General features: G+C 47.6%; 1 protein-coding gene across 1 annotated transcript in view; it reads left to right on the top strand.

Annotated features, from left to right (window-relative positions):
• Positions 1-10575, top strand: part of cacna1ab (calcium channel, voltage-dependent, P/Q type, alpha 1A subunit, b) — a gene marked incomplete at both ends in the record, with an annotated part of 167044 nt that extends 156469 nt beyond the window's left edge. Inside the window, 5 exons of the mRNA XM_079220283.1 lie at positions 847-864; positions 1420-1455; positions 6370-6571; positions 8683-8924; positions 9826-10575. Of these exons, the coding sequence (XP_079076409.1) occupies positions 847-864; positions 1420-1455; positions 6370-6571; positions 8683-8924; positions 9826-10575 (1248 nt within the window). The remainder of the gene's footprint in view (positions 1-846; positions 865-1419; positions 1456-6369; positions 6572-8682; positions 8925-9825) is intronic.
• Between the last annotated feature and the right edge of the window lie 4158 nt (positions 10576-14733).

The raw sequence follows: 14733 nt of genomic DNA, 5'->3' as shown, positions 1-14733 counted from the left end.
TGAAGCCTCTGGCTGCAGTTGCGCGCACACACACACTCTCTCTCTCTCACACACACACACACACACACACACACACACACACACACACACACACACACACACACACACACAAACACACACACACACACCTGTGCATTCCATACTCACTCATGTCATGTTGCTCTCACTCTGGTATGTTGGTTCCTTCATGGAGTGTTGTTGTCTGAACATGTAGAGGACGAGGAAGGGGAGTGTGTCGGAGGTCATGTGATGTGCACACAAACAATAGAGTGGAGGTGTTTTTAAGTAAATAGTAAATATTTATGTATTTAATACACACAAAAAGGATACAGTTCCTACACTGTTTATTAGATTCAGATGGAAAAACCCTCAAATTAAAGCTGACAGGTAGAACTTTACACTCATTGTTTCATTTTAAATCCAATTCACAGCAGCAGCAACAACAACAACAACAACAACATGTGGTTCCCTCTACAAATACTCACAGACTGCAATTTAGCTTTGAATGCACATGTTGTGTACTTCTTTTTTAAATTTGTATTAAAGAGTTTAATTTCAATCCATGAGTCAATTAAATGAACACAAGCTGATCCAGGTAGAAGTCCTGGAAGAGATCAGACTTCATGTGTTCATGTCATACGATAACATGAATGCAGGTAGATGCTGTGGGGCTGTAGAAAATGTCCTGTGTGTGTGTGTGTGTGTGTGTGTGTGTGTGTGTGTGTGTGTGTGTGTGTGTGTGTGTGTGTGTGTGTGTGTATGTATGTGTGTGTCTGTGTGTGAGTGTGTGTTGCATATACAGTATATGTGTTACTCACTGCCTTCTAACACTGCTCTGCCTTACAGAGAGCTCATGCTGTTTCGGTAAGTGTGTGCGTGTGTGTGTGTGTGTGTGCGTGTGTGTGCGTGTGTATGTGTGTGTGTGTAGATGGACATGCATCTTATATTATATATATACATATATATATATATGTCCTCTGTCCTTTCTCGCTCACTGGCACCATACCTCGCTCTTATGTATGTGCGCTGGCCTTTTCTTAAATTAACTGGGTTCTCTGTCTTTCTCCCCTCATCATCATCATCATCACTTATTTTTGAAATTTTCTACTTCCTTATTGTCTTTATCATCCTTCCCATCATCTCCTCTTTTCTCCTTTTTACATCCCCCCACTACTGTTCTTCTCTTCCCTCCTAAAATGTCACCTCCCCATCACTGTTTTTCATCCCTTCTTTGCATTTATTCATTTCTATCTCTCTGCCCTCTATTCTCGCCTGGCGGCAATGCTATGTCGGGCCTATGCTCTGTGTGTGTGTGTGTGTGTGTGTGTGTGTGTGTGTGTGTGTGTGTGTGTGTGTGTGTGTGTGTGTGTGTGTGCTACTCTGCTCTACGTATCATCTCTGTGTTTGCCTGCTCTGCAGCGGAGGAGACACAGGCCTCGTGGAAATAACCTCAGTGTATGTACACTCTAGCTCTCTCTCTCTCTCTCTCTCTCTCTCTCTCTCTCTCTCTCTCTCTCTCTCTCTCTCTCTCTCTTGATTCTTCTGCTTCTCTGTCAATCATTTTTCAAACTGGATCTGCAACAAAATTGTAGTTTGCTGGTTGTTTTCCTGTAACAGGAGATGCCATGTGGGTGGGTTGAGGTGGTGATAGTTGGACTGATCATATGTTCCCAGTGCCCTATGTTCCCAGTGCCCTGTGTTATAAGGGTCCTGTGTTCCCAGTGCCCTATGTTCCCAGTGCCCTGTGTTATAAGGGTCCTGTGTTCCCAGTGCCCTATGTTCCCAGTGCCCTGTGTTATAAGGGTCCTGTGTTCCCAGTGCCCTATGTTCCCAGTGCCCTGTGTTATAAGGGTCCTGTGTTCCCAGTGCCCTGTGTTATAAGGGTCCTATGTTCCCAGTGCCCTGTGTTATAAGGGTCCTATGTTCCCAGTGCCCTGTGTTATAAGGGTCCTATGTTCCCAATGCCCTGTGTTATAAGGGTCCTGTGTTCCCAGTGCCCTATGTTCCCAGTGCCCTGTGTTATAAGGGCCCTATGTTCCCAGTGCCCTATGTTCCCAGTGCCCTGTGTTATAAGGGCCCTATGTTCCCAATGTCCTGTGTTATAAGGGTCCTATGTTCCCAGTGCCCTATGTTATAAGGGTCATATGTTCCCAGTGCCCTATGTTATAAGGGTCCTATGTTCCCAGTGCCCTGTGTTATACGGGTCCTATGTTCCCAATGCCCTGTGTTATAAGGGTCCTATGTTCCCAGTGCCCTATGTTATACGGGTCCTATGTTCCCAGTGCCCTGTGTTATAAGGGCCCTATGTTCCCAGTGCCCTGTGTTATACGGGTCCTATGTTCCCAGTGCCCTGTGTTATAAGGGCCCTATGTTCCCAGTGCCCTGTGTTATACGGGTCCTATGTTCCCAGTGCCCTGTGTTATAAGGGTCCTATGTTCCCAGTGTCCTGTGTCATAAGGGCCCTATGTTCTCAGGGTCTTATATATCCTATATTTAGAGGGCGTAATGTATCCAGAGTCCTATGTTCCCAGGGTAATCAAACCTGGGTCCAATAACCCAGATTATTATGTTCCCAGGGCCCTATGTTATAAAGGCCTTATGTTCCCAGGTTCTTAGATTTCCTATATTTCCAGGGCCCTATGTTCCCAGGGTCCTATGTTCCCAAGGCCCTATGTTCTATGGGTCCTATGTTCCCAGGGCACAATGTTACCAGAGTACTATGTTACCAGGGTCCTATGTTCTTAATGTCCTATGTTCCCAGAGTCCTATGTTCCCAGGGCCCTATGTTCTAAGAGTCTTATGTGTCCAGGGCCCTGTATGTTCCCACAATAGTTCTCAAATATATGTATATGTATTATTATTATACTATTATGTTAAATATATTTCATACCTAAAGTTGTGTTGACGCGGTGAGCCCCAACCCACCTGGTGCTCCAATCTTTTTTTAAATCCACCGTGGCCTAATTGTCACGATTCAGATCGACTTTGATCGCCTCTCTCTTCTTCTTTCTATCCATCCAGTCATCTTTTCTCCGAGCTGTTCCCGTGTCCCTCCCTCCCTCCCTCTGCTGTTGTTGAGCTCGCTCTGCTCTCCATTGTTTGTTTTCTGTGACGGGTTTCCCCCCGCTGGAGTTTTTTGCTTGTATGCAGCAGCGCGTGTGTGTGTGTGTTACCTGTACGTTGTAGTCTGTTGCCATTGCTGCAGACTAGGTCAACAGCGTACGACAAAAAAAAAGCATGGACTGGCCTGATATCTGCGACTGTTGGCCTGTACGGGCATGTGATTGGTCATGCATGACGTCGCAGAGCGGAGTTTCGCCGGGGATGTGATGGAGAGGAAGCCGCGTGCCAATGAGGGAAAGGGTTGCGTAAGCCAAAGGCTAAAAAACTTCATTAGTTGGATGACATCATTGTTTTTAAGTTAAACTCGGGGTGTAATGTAAAAATGAATTCATCCAACAAACGTTTGTTTGGTTTCAGACCAGGCGGAGGCCGATGCAGAAGTGCATTAAAACCTACATTCTCTCTCCTGACCACCAGAGGGCGACTCCTTAGGTTGTATAGAAGTATATGCTTCATGTGTTAAAGCTGCATTCTCTCTACTGACCACCAGGGGGGCGACTCCTTAGGTTGTATAGAAGTATATGCTTCATGTGTTAAAGCTGCATTCTCTCTTGACCACCAGGGGGCGACTCCTCTGGTTGTATAGAAGTATCTGCTTCATGTGTTAAAGCTGCATTCTCTCTCCTGACCACCAGGGGGCGACTCCTCTGGTTGTATAGAAGTCTATATAAATGACTCTACTTCTCTTGATGTATTCCCTCAGTAAACATTGTAAACATGAGTTTATGTCTCAATCTCTAGTTTCAAGTCTTCTTCAATACAGCATGATGTTCATTTAGTAAATTATGGTCATTTAGAGTCAAACAGACCATAAAGCAGGGGACGCTTTAGGGCGGGGCTACAAGGTGATTGACAGGTTGTATACAGCGTCCCTACGCATTCAAAATATGGTAACTTCTGTTCATTACTTGCGTTATGGTGAATTATTTTTGCGGTAATTGAGCAGTGAACATCTAATATTGCGAGAGAAATAAGTCTTTTTTTAAATAGAAAAAGGTGACACGTCCTTTTTGAAGTGTGTGTGTTGGTCCTTGGAGTGTGTGTGACCCCCGTGACCACCAGAGGGCGTGCATGGCTTGTGTCGGGCCGCCGGGAGGTCTGCTCCTCTCGGGACGGGGAATCCTCTTGCGTTCGTCTGAGTCTTTGCAGACTGACATGCGCTTTTCTCATCACGTCGACGTGAGGTCAGAGTTCAGCCGGGGGGCGTGTCCTGGTCAGAAGAGCCTGGCGATGAACCCAGCAAGAAAAATCTGGATGTAGACGTTAACTTTTTATATGACGTGCTGTTTACTGTTTACCTGACACGTTTTTAGAGGTGTCATGATGCAAAGAAACAGGCACAAACAGGGGAAACATCCATAATACTTTCATAATACTTGATTAGATTTATACACACACACACACACACACACACACACACACACACACACACACACACACACACACACACACAGTACTAGGCGGGTTCAAAGAGCCATTTCGAAAGGTGTTTTTTGATTATATATTTACTTTGTGGCCCCAGTTAGAGCGTCTAACATTATATCTTTTACAATAATGCCACAGTTAGTTGATGTTTAGGTCCTTTTCTTCTGCGGGACCAACGCAGAGCAGTGACTCTATCCCACTAACGTTATTACACCGTAAAACTCTCTTAGAAAATTTATACGTTATTTTCCTGATAATTATGTTGCAAAGCAGCATTTTTTAAAACTTGACTTTATTGAAATGGTATAATATGGAATCAAACTCCAACCATAACCAAGAAATCAGCAATACTAATATAATTGTACCGTAAAAGCAGAACCTTTCTACTGTAGTTATTACGGTGAAACACACGCAAACACAGCGGCCATTTTGTTCTTTATCGTCATGTTAATTATACAGCAAAGTAATGTTTCTGTCTATGGTATAAAAAAAATGACTTATCTTTATAAAATCAGCAGAACTATTATTCTTTTACAGTAATAGAAAAAATCTACCGAATTTATTACGTAACAAAAACTCTTTGTTTTCCCTGGATTCATGTATAGATCTACATATAATATATGATATAATATACAGCACACTTCTTCTAAGGCCAACAGTGAATTCGTCCCTTCACTGACGCCACCGAGACGAATAAATCAATTTATTATTCTAACTTCAAAAACTGTCGATCCCGTTTGATTGTTCTGTTGGGTTCTTGCAGAGCCTTTCGACCGGACTCCAAGGTTATGGAATGTTTATCTTCTCCTCGTGGCTGCCATATTGCATTCATGTCACACTGTCGGACATGTTGTCGGGAAACAGTACCTTTCATGAAAAGACAAGCAGACAAAGATATACGTTTAATATTCTTTGAATATGTTTGTGATGAGCAGAAGAAGAGATGAAATAACGACAGATATCTAAATAAATTCCATTAGGAAGTGGATTATGTTTGTGCATCAGTTAACATTAAGTTAAAGTTTCCATCTAAACTGCCACGCTTCTCTAGCGTTGGTAATGCAGCAGTGTGCTTATCTTGCTGTCTAAATTCATGTCACTTTATGTGTTAAAACCAGTAATAATCAATAATCACCAGTAATAATAAACAATTTAAACGATTTAATTGAGTCTTACTTTTTGTCGTCTCTTTTCCAACCGGCATCAAGCACCTGATGTTCTTCTGCAGGTCTGATGACGTATACCAACTGTAAATTGGAGCTTTCCAAACCCGACCGTGATCTAAATGAAAAATGGCCGCCACTCGGAGAAGTCCAGTGGGTGCATGTGAGGCATGGTTTCTACGGCCCTCCCTCATGCTTGCTCTCTGTCTCTCGAGCTCCTTTCTGCTCTTCCTGTCAGTTCCCTGTTTATCTCGTCTGTTCCATCCCCATGTTGGTGAAGAAGCATGTTATTATATGTGCTTGTCAAAGGTTTAGCAGTCAGGGATTTCAGGTAGTATGGGTCAAGCTACTTGAATGCAAAATGCCATAAGCTGATATATGATCTTAAGATGGGTCAAATAGGGCTTCAGATCAGAAGTTTAATTTTGTATTACAAAACAAAATGCAATCAAGAGTTATTTGGTTCTGCTGTTTGACCCAAAGCCCTTCAATATGCACATATACACACAGGAATGCACATTAACCCACATGCAGCGAGCGTTGACACAGAATACAGTCAGAATGCATTAAATCTCACTTCTTTCTTTCTTTCTTTTTCTCTCCTCATCACCTCCTCTCCCCATCGCCTCTCCTTCTCCCTCCCGTCGCCTCCTCACAGACCATCACCGACACCAGTCCGATGCGTCGCTCCACCTCCAGCCTGGTCCACGGGCGCACGGGCCGCGGCGTGCGGCTGGACGACTACTCCCTGGAGAGGGTGGTGTCCGAGGAGGGGAGACACGGGGGAGGGCGCAGACACCGGGACCGGAGTCACCGGGCGTCGCAGCGCTCCCTCACCAGATACACCGACGCCGACACGGGTGAGTCGCTCAGAGCGAACATCGTTGTAGGTTGATGTTTGCACGTATTTCACACTTTTAATTCATGACAAGGTCACTTAAAAAATAAGAGTGGAATCACAAACCAGGTGTCCACCTCCAGATCATGCTGAAGTGTCTTAAAGCTGCACTTTCTCTCCTTACCACCAGGGGGCGACTCCTCTGGTTGTATAGAAGTATATACTTCATGTGTTAAAGCTGCATTATCTCTCCTGACCACCAGGGGGTGACTCCTCTGGTTGTATAGAAGTCTATGCTTCATGTGTTAAAGCTGCATTCTCTCTCCTGACCACCAGGGGGCGACTCCTCTGGTTGTATAGAAGTCTATGCTTCATGTGTTAAAGCTGCATTCTCTCTCCTGACCACCAGGGGGCGACTCCTCTGGTTGTATAGAAGTATATGCTTCATGTGTTAAAGCTGCATTTTCTCTCCTGACCACCAGGGGGCGACTCCTCTGGTTGTATAGAAGTATATGCTTCATGTGTTAAAGCTGCATTTTCTCTCCTGACCACCAGGGGGCGACTCCTCTGGTTGTATAGAAATCTATATAAATGATTCCCTCAGTAAACATTGTAAACATGAGTTTATGTCTCAATCTCTAGTTTCAAGTCTTCTTCAATACAGCATGATGTTCATTTAGTAAATTATGGTCATTTAGAGTCAAACAGACCATAATGCAGGGGACGCTTTAGGGGCGGGGCTACAAGGTCATTGACAGGTCGACACCAGAGACGTATACGCCGTCTCTACGTCACTCCTCATCAATGCAAATATTGTAACCTCCGTTCATTGGTTACACAATTGTTGCTGTCGAGGTTGTTTTTATACTAAAATACTATATGTGTGTGCAAGCCAAAGAGCTGGTTTCAGGAAATGTGAGTTCTAACATTCTTCTATGAACATGTGACTAATGAGAAATAGTTGTCCTTCTGTGTCGAGTCTCGGCACAAAGAAGTCCTTTAAACGAACATTGCCCACTTCATCACTAATTCTAATGCTAATGCTAATGCTCGCTTTCAGCCTGTGAAGTTAATGCAACATGGCCGGCACAGTTTAAACTCTGAATCCTCTTCATAACTGGAGAGCTCTCTAATCGGATGCAGAGGACTCTCCTCAGCAGTGGTCATGGTGTTTGGAACTGGTTTTCTTTCCTCTCACTTTGACTGCACATAAACTCCTTCAAACGCATTTCACCCAGACTGAAGATATATTTGTATTACGTAAAACTAGACCACTAATCCATTGGCACCAAGCTAGCATATTGTGCTAACTTATCGGGATAAATAGCATGACCCGCCACATGGTTTGTCAAACAGAACAGTCTGAGAAGCCGTGATTGGAGAAACCATCTGTCAATCAAACTCTTGCAGAAGCCAGTCGGGGGGAGAGTGAAAGCTTGTTACTGTATATACGTGACGCTACTGCAGCAGCTACGCTAACTAGCATTGTTGTTGAAGACAAACAGTTTCTGTGTCGTCCCCGCACACACCTAAATCTAGCATGGCCAGTTTCAAGAGGGGTCCCTTGACCTCTCACCTGCAGATGCAGTTTTGAGGCAAAAAACTAAATTGTTTTTTGCATGTGGTCTTTGAACCCTTGGGTCCCCTGATATATCAGGTCACAAGGTACAAATCAAGAAAAAAACATGTTAGGTATCAAGTTCAAAATAAAAATCAGGGCTACAATAATATATAATCCCCATGTACAACCTCTAAACACAACTCAAAGGGTTGGGGTTAGGGTTTAAAGGGCTACATGTGTTATTTTTGCCTACAAAAAATGGTGTATTGGCATATTTCTGCATACTGCAGAGTCCCATAAAGTGTTGAAAATGCATAAATCGGGTATTACTGGAAAGCCGTGAATTCAAAGAGCCCAATTTCGGGTTATTTCAATGGAACGACTGGTGAAAAGTGAATCTTCAGGGTTACCGGCTGTCAGATGACGAGTTTGTTCACCTTTGACTCGCTTTTTCAAAATCCATAACGACCACAGCAACTTGAAGGGTGTAATCAAATGGGGCTCAACCCCACGATCACAATGCCGCGTGGCCCTCGTGTGTCCGAATGTAAACTGAGACATCTCCTCGCTAGGTCTGGGCACAGATCTCAGCACTACCACGCAGTCGGGCGACCTCCCACCCAAGGAGCGCGAGCGGGACCGCGGCCGGACCAAGGACCGCCGCCACCACCACCATCACCACCACCACCACCACAGCTCCATGGACAAGGAGCGCTACGGGCCCGACAGGCACGACTACCCCCACAGGCCGCCTCACGACCGCCACTGGTCCCGCTCGCCCAGCGAGGGGCCCGATGGACGGGGACACAGACAGGTGGGCTCCAAAGACACTGAGATCAAGGCCGAGCCGATAGGGACGGCCTCTCGGTCCGATACCTTCTTTCCTGTTCTGTCCTCATGTCCACAGAAGACTTATATGGACTATATAGTACATCATGTATACGTAGATGACCTCATACCGAGCTTTGAGAGATAGCTTTGAGGTTCTGACATCACACCAGTCACATCACACTCTCAGGCCAGGCTTCATTCAGTATTTATGTGTGATCCTTAACCACAACAGCTGTTCTTTAAGAGTTCTTACACTAGGTCTTATACCTACTCATGGATATCAATCTCTTTTTTGTGTTCTTTATCACTGTTTCTCTCTCTCTGTCCATTTTTCTTCAATGTGACGTGTGGCTTCTTGGTGTCAATTTGTTGCCTCATCACTATGTTTTTGGATGATTTTCAATGGTGTTTATCTCTTATCTATCTATCTATCTATCTATCTATCTATCTATCTATCTATCTATCTATCTATCTATCTATCTATCTGTATATCTATTTATCTATCTATCTATCTATCTATCTATCTATCTATCTATCTATCTATCTGTATATCTATTTATCTATCTATCTATCTATCTATCTATCTATCTATCTATCTGTCTGTATATCTGTATATCTATCTATCTATCTATCTATCTATCTATCTATCTATCTATCTATCTATCTATCTGTATATCTATCTATCTATCTATCTATCTATCTATCTGTATATCTATCTATCTACATATCTATCTATCTATTTATCTATCTATCTATCTATCTCTCTATCTACATATCTATCTATCTATATGTCACTCTCTCTCTCTCTCCCTCTCCACTTTATTCTGGTCTTGTTGTTGTTGTCGTGGTGCGTTTTGATTTTCCTTGTTTACATTTTGCTGTAGGGCAGTAGTTCGGTGAGCGGCAGCCCGGTCCCCTCCACGTCGGGGACCAGCACTCCGCGGAGAGGCCGCCGGCAGCTGCCCCAGACCCCCGCGGTCCCCCGCCCGCATGTCACCTACTCCCCCGCCGTCCGCAAGCCCAGCTACGGCCCCCCGGGGCCCGGCCGGCTGCGCTCGCCGTCCCCCCGGCAGTTCTCCCCGCCGGACCACGAGCGAGGCTTCCACCAGCGGGCCCCGTCGCGCCAGGCCTCTCCCCACCCGGGGACGGGCCCCTCTTCCCGGCACGGCTCGCCGCGCTCGCCCCGGCACCAGTCCCCGCGCTCGCCCCTCCACAACTCCTCCTCGCCCAGGTCCCCTCACCGGGGCCGCTGGAGCGGGCCCCCGCCCGGGGACGGCCCGGAGGGGGACGGGCCCTTCTACGAGCGCGACTACGAGTACGAGCGGCACCACGAGCCCCCCGCCTACGAGCAGAGCCTCTCCCACGGGAACCCGCACCCGCACGGGGGCAACCCTCACCCGCTCCCGCGCTCACCTAGGACTGCCCGCCACGGGCCCCCGCCTCCGGCCCCTCACCCGCATCCACGCAGGGTGCCCAACGGCTACCGCTCATCCTCCCCTTCCCCGCATCGGCGCGGGGGGCCGCCCGGAGCGCCGCCGCCCCCGCACCCGCACCGCCGGCCCCCCCACGACCGAGGGCCCCGCAAGGGCCTGCATGAACCTTTTAGTGAGACGGACGAGGATGACTGGTGCTAGCAAACCGCAGGGGAGCGAGGGATGAGGGCAGGAGGAGAAGAATAGCAGCCTTCAGGTGCTCGGGCCTTGGATACGTAGACTTTTGATAAAGCAGAGGCGGTGAGAAGGGCCCTCCGAACCCTCCACACTCGGACTCTAAATGAGAGGCAAACGAGCAGAGAGGGAGAGGGGGAGGAGGTGCTGCGATTAGCCTTTTACAGATTTTGTGTCAGACTCAAATCGGTGACAGAGCAGCACGTGGATAAGAATGAGGCAAAAAAAGAGACTATGGCGAGGCCCCGGGGCCCAGTTTACCTCTCTCAGAACTACACTTCCCAGAATCCTATGCCTGACCAGCAAGGCCAGGCTGCAGGAGGTGTGAAAAAAAATTACGAAAAAAAACAAAGCGAGGGAGGGAGGAGCATGTAAAACGGCCCACTAGACCCAAAAGAGCGCTTCTCCCCAGACTGTCGCGCAATTGGTTGGTTTCGTCGGACGTGCGCGGATCTGTCGCCTGGCCGGTCTGCCGACGCCAACGCCTGAAAAAATACGAGTCGGGACGGCCATTCCGCCGCTTTCGACTCTGCTCCTCGGACAGTTTTGTTTTAAGAGAAATTATTTAACACAAAGCCAGGACCCCCTAACCCTTACATGCCAAGCTATGCCTCCAGAAAAATCAAACTTGAACAATGAAGAACACAATGAAACTTTACATGACAAACAGTGAAAAGAAAAAAAAGGGAGAACAACCACTTAATCTTTAACCTTTTTCCTTTCTAAGGGACAGAACCAGGAAGCTCCGCCTATACTGCAAAAACCAGCCAATCACAGCGCTGGCTGATATTCGATGAGTTTTATCATCTCTGTTTACTGTTAAAGACTCACTTAATGCTGACTGGAACTGGTGTGGCATCACTTCCTGTCCACCGGTGGTGGTGGTGGTGGTGCAGGTGGGAGGGGGCGGGGCATGTGTGGGCTCACTTCCTGTTCGAGTGCGCTATCGCTGGGAGGGTGGGCCTCAGGTAACTCGAGAAGGGAGTCGGACACCCTCTCTCCTCCTCCGGTTACGTGACCCGGCGCCAGGCCGAGGGAGGACCCGACAGGAAATGACATCACACGGTTGAGTGGGGCGGAGGAGAGGAAAAGGAGGGACGGGGAAAAAAGACTACTTTTCTTCAGAATTTCTTCGATCGCTATCGATTACTTCTCCTTCTTGTTCTTCTTTGGACATTGGAGCTTGGTTCTTCTGTTGCATTCGCTCAGCCTCCTTTTTGATCTTTTTCGGAGTCCTAAATTTGATGGAAGCCTGCATGATCGATTAAATACATACTAGAGAGGAGACCTCACCGGTGTGGGCGGGGCCTGGGGCTTTATAGGAAACTTTGCATTTCGGTTTACAAAAGAAGTCCTCTTCTTTCAGACTCTCTCTCTCGCTCTCAAGTCTCAAAACGTAATTTCCGTTTTTTTTTGTTTGTTTTTTTAAACCCTCCGGAAAAAAAAAAAGCGGGGCTTCGACGTTCGGGCCGGGTTTTTTTTTTTTCCTCCGTCCGACCGAAAAAGCTCGCCACCTGTTAAAGACGGCGGGGGAAACGCTGCGGTTGCCACGCCAAAGTTTTCCCGTCGCGCCTGAGAGACGAGCGGGAGGGCGAGCGGCAGGGAAGCGGACTTCTGCGACCACCTTGAGTTGTTGTTGTTGTGAACGATGATGCGATATCGATGTCGAATGCAAAAATGACGATGACAATGATGATGATGATGTTGATGATGCTGATTGATGGAACTGTTGCTGTAGATTTGTTGTCATGCTGTTTGGAGTTTAAGTATGCTATGTCCATCTTATTTACATCCGTTATGTTTTTTACCCCCACGCACCCAACCCCTCCTTCCCAGACGCGCTCAGCGGCCCCTGATGATGCCTTCAGGAACCCCTCGCTCAGCAGCGTTTGCGTGTTGTAACGCAACTCTTAAGACGCGCTCTCTCGCGGGGGGTCAGCGGTCCGGAGGCGCTCGCCGTACCTGAAACCCAAAGATCAAGAATTCGCGTTCAGAGGGAGGGGTGAGAGTTCGTCTGCATTTTACACTGCAGGGGTTCCCAGGCGAGACGAGTTTTACTGAAGTTCTACCGAGGTTGGGTTCTTCAACTTGCAGCCAAAAAACAACGTTAACCACAACACTACGGATCTCAATCTTTTCCGCCTCCGTCTGGCTCTGGAGCTCCGTAGAGCGACAGCACAGCGGCGGTGCAGTGTTGGTGTCAGTATTAGGTGGTGTTGTGTTCTCTTTTCTTTTTTACCACCAGGGGGCAGTTGTCAGCGCACATTATCCCCCCTCCCTACCCTCCTCTACAGGACAGCCTCCGGGCCACATCCTGTTTTTCTAGACCTGGAGTGAGACCTCCTCTCGTACCCGTCTCTTTTATCTTTGTAAGATGAAGTCCAGTCCTAGTCGGGGAAACATGGATGACGCCCGAGAGACGCCATATCTGTCCGTTTGTCTCCCCCGCCGTCCTTCTGTCTGCCGGTCTGTGCCGATGCTGACCGTCCAACCCCTTCGCTCAGGTCTGGATAACCAACAGCCACCAAACAAAACCCCCGATCCAATCATATGAGGTTGTGGCAAAGCCGAAACCTCGTCTGCCAAAACCCCGTCAGCATCCCACGACCTTCTCTCCTCTCTCTCCTCCGCCATCTCTCACTCCCTCCCTCCTTTTGCTTTGACGTCGCGTCGCAGGATAGAAACCCTTCCGGCTGTAAAACCGTCATCCTTATTGTCACGAGGGGCAACATTCATATAACTATAATAGGACAAGACGATAAAGATGTATAGATAAATATAGACGATAAGCTACGCTATGGATCTAGATAGAATACGGTAGATGTAGTTATAGATGACCGACAGAGTATGATTAGAGTTTCAGATATTTATTTTATTTTGCACGCCGGTCATGCTCATGAACCCCACCTCCCCCCTCTATGCAGACCTCATAAGCGTCCTCGAGCCGGAATGTTGTGATAAATTGTAAAGATTGACGCCCGTAGTTTAGTTTACCTTTTCTTCCGTGTCACCCCGAAAAGTGACGCCTCCTGGCCTTCGTCGTCGAGCGTAGCGTAGTGAAGATGGGGGGAACAGGAGGGTGGGGGTCTTTGTTGATTGTTTGGCGGGAGTCGAGTGGCGCAAACCCGTCTGCCCACGCGTCCCATCAAGCGAGGTCTACGGCACGTTGGGGGTCGCTTCCCCAAAACCCCCCCACCAACCCTGCAGAGCCACAGTGCCTTCTGTACCAGAGTCACAACCCCCTTCACCACCCTCTGCAGTAGTGGAGATCGACCACACTACGCCTTAACAGTCCCACCGGCTCCCCGCGCTTTGGAGACGTGGGAGGAGCTCAACCAGGAGGCTGGACTTTGAAGAAAAAAAACGAAAATCACATCCGGTATCGGGCTGAAAACAAAGAACGCAATTCAAACATGCCAAAAAAATAATAATAATCAAAAGAGCTCCACGCAGTTTGAAACCAGAGCCTCGTTGTTTTGACTTTTTAAAGATTTGACGCACCCTCCCTCCATTTTGTGTCCGTCCCAGAAATGTGGGTCCGGGTCCGGGCGGCGTTGAGCGAGCGGGTTTTCGGAGGTGCAAAGCGGTTACTTCTCAGGTCCTGTAGAGTTAGAGCTCGGTCGTTAGACGGGTCAACCGCGCCGGCCTCGGGTCGAGCGTACGCACGGTTTCACCTGGCGTGGCGTCGGACGTCGTAATGTTGACCCTCCCTCCTTTCACTGACCCTACATCACACACTCTGACTCCTCCCCCTTCCATCAAACCCCCCAATCAGCAGCCTGCCGACGCAGACGGGGCCGGGGAGAAGAAGAAGAAGAAAAAAAACCTACATTTTTTGTTGGCTCCACGACACCACTCGCTCGTCCAGAATTGTAACAGCGGATCCAAAATGGCCGACACACAACACTGCCCTTGTGTGAAAGCATGTTGTGTGTGTGCGTGTGTGTGTGCGTGTGTGTGTGTGTGCGTGTGTGTGTGTGTGTGTGCTTCCCCCCCCTCCCCCCCGAGAACAAATCCCATTCTTTGGAGAAAAAACAAAAAAAGAAGAAAAAAAAACATCTGAACATCTTTCGTTTTAGGTTTGTTTTTTCTTAACGGGGTTTTTGGGGGGCGGGGCTACAAGGT

This window comes from Taurulus bubalis (assembly GCF_910589615.1).
Source record: "Taurulus bubalis genome assembly, chromosome: 6".
Lineage (NCBI taxonomy): Eukaryota > Metazoa > Chordata > Actinopteri > Perciformes > Cottidae > Taurulus > Taurulus bubalis.
Note: the sequence above shows the minus strand (reverse complement) of the source record. Positions and strands in the feature narration are given on the sequence as shown.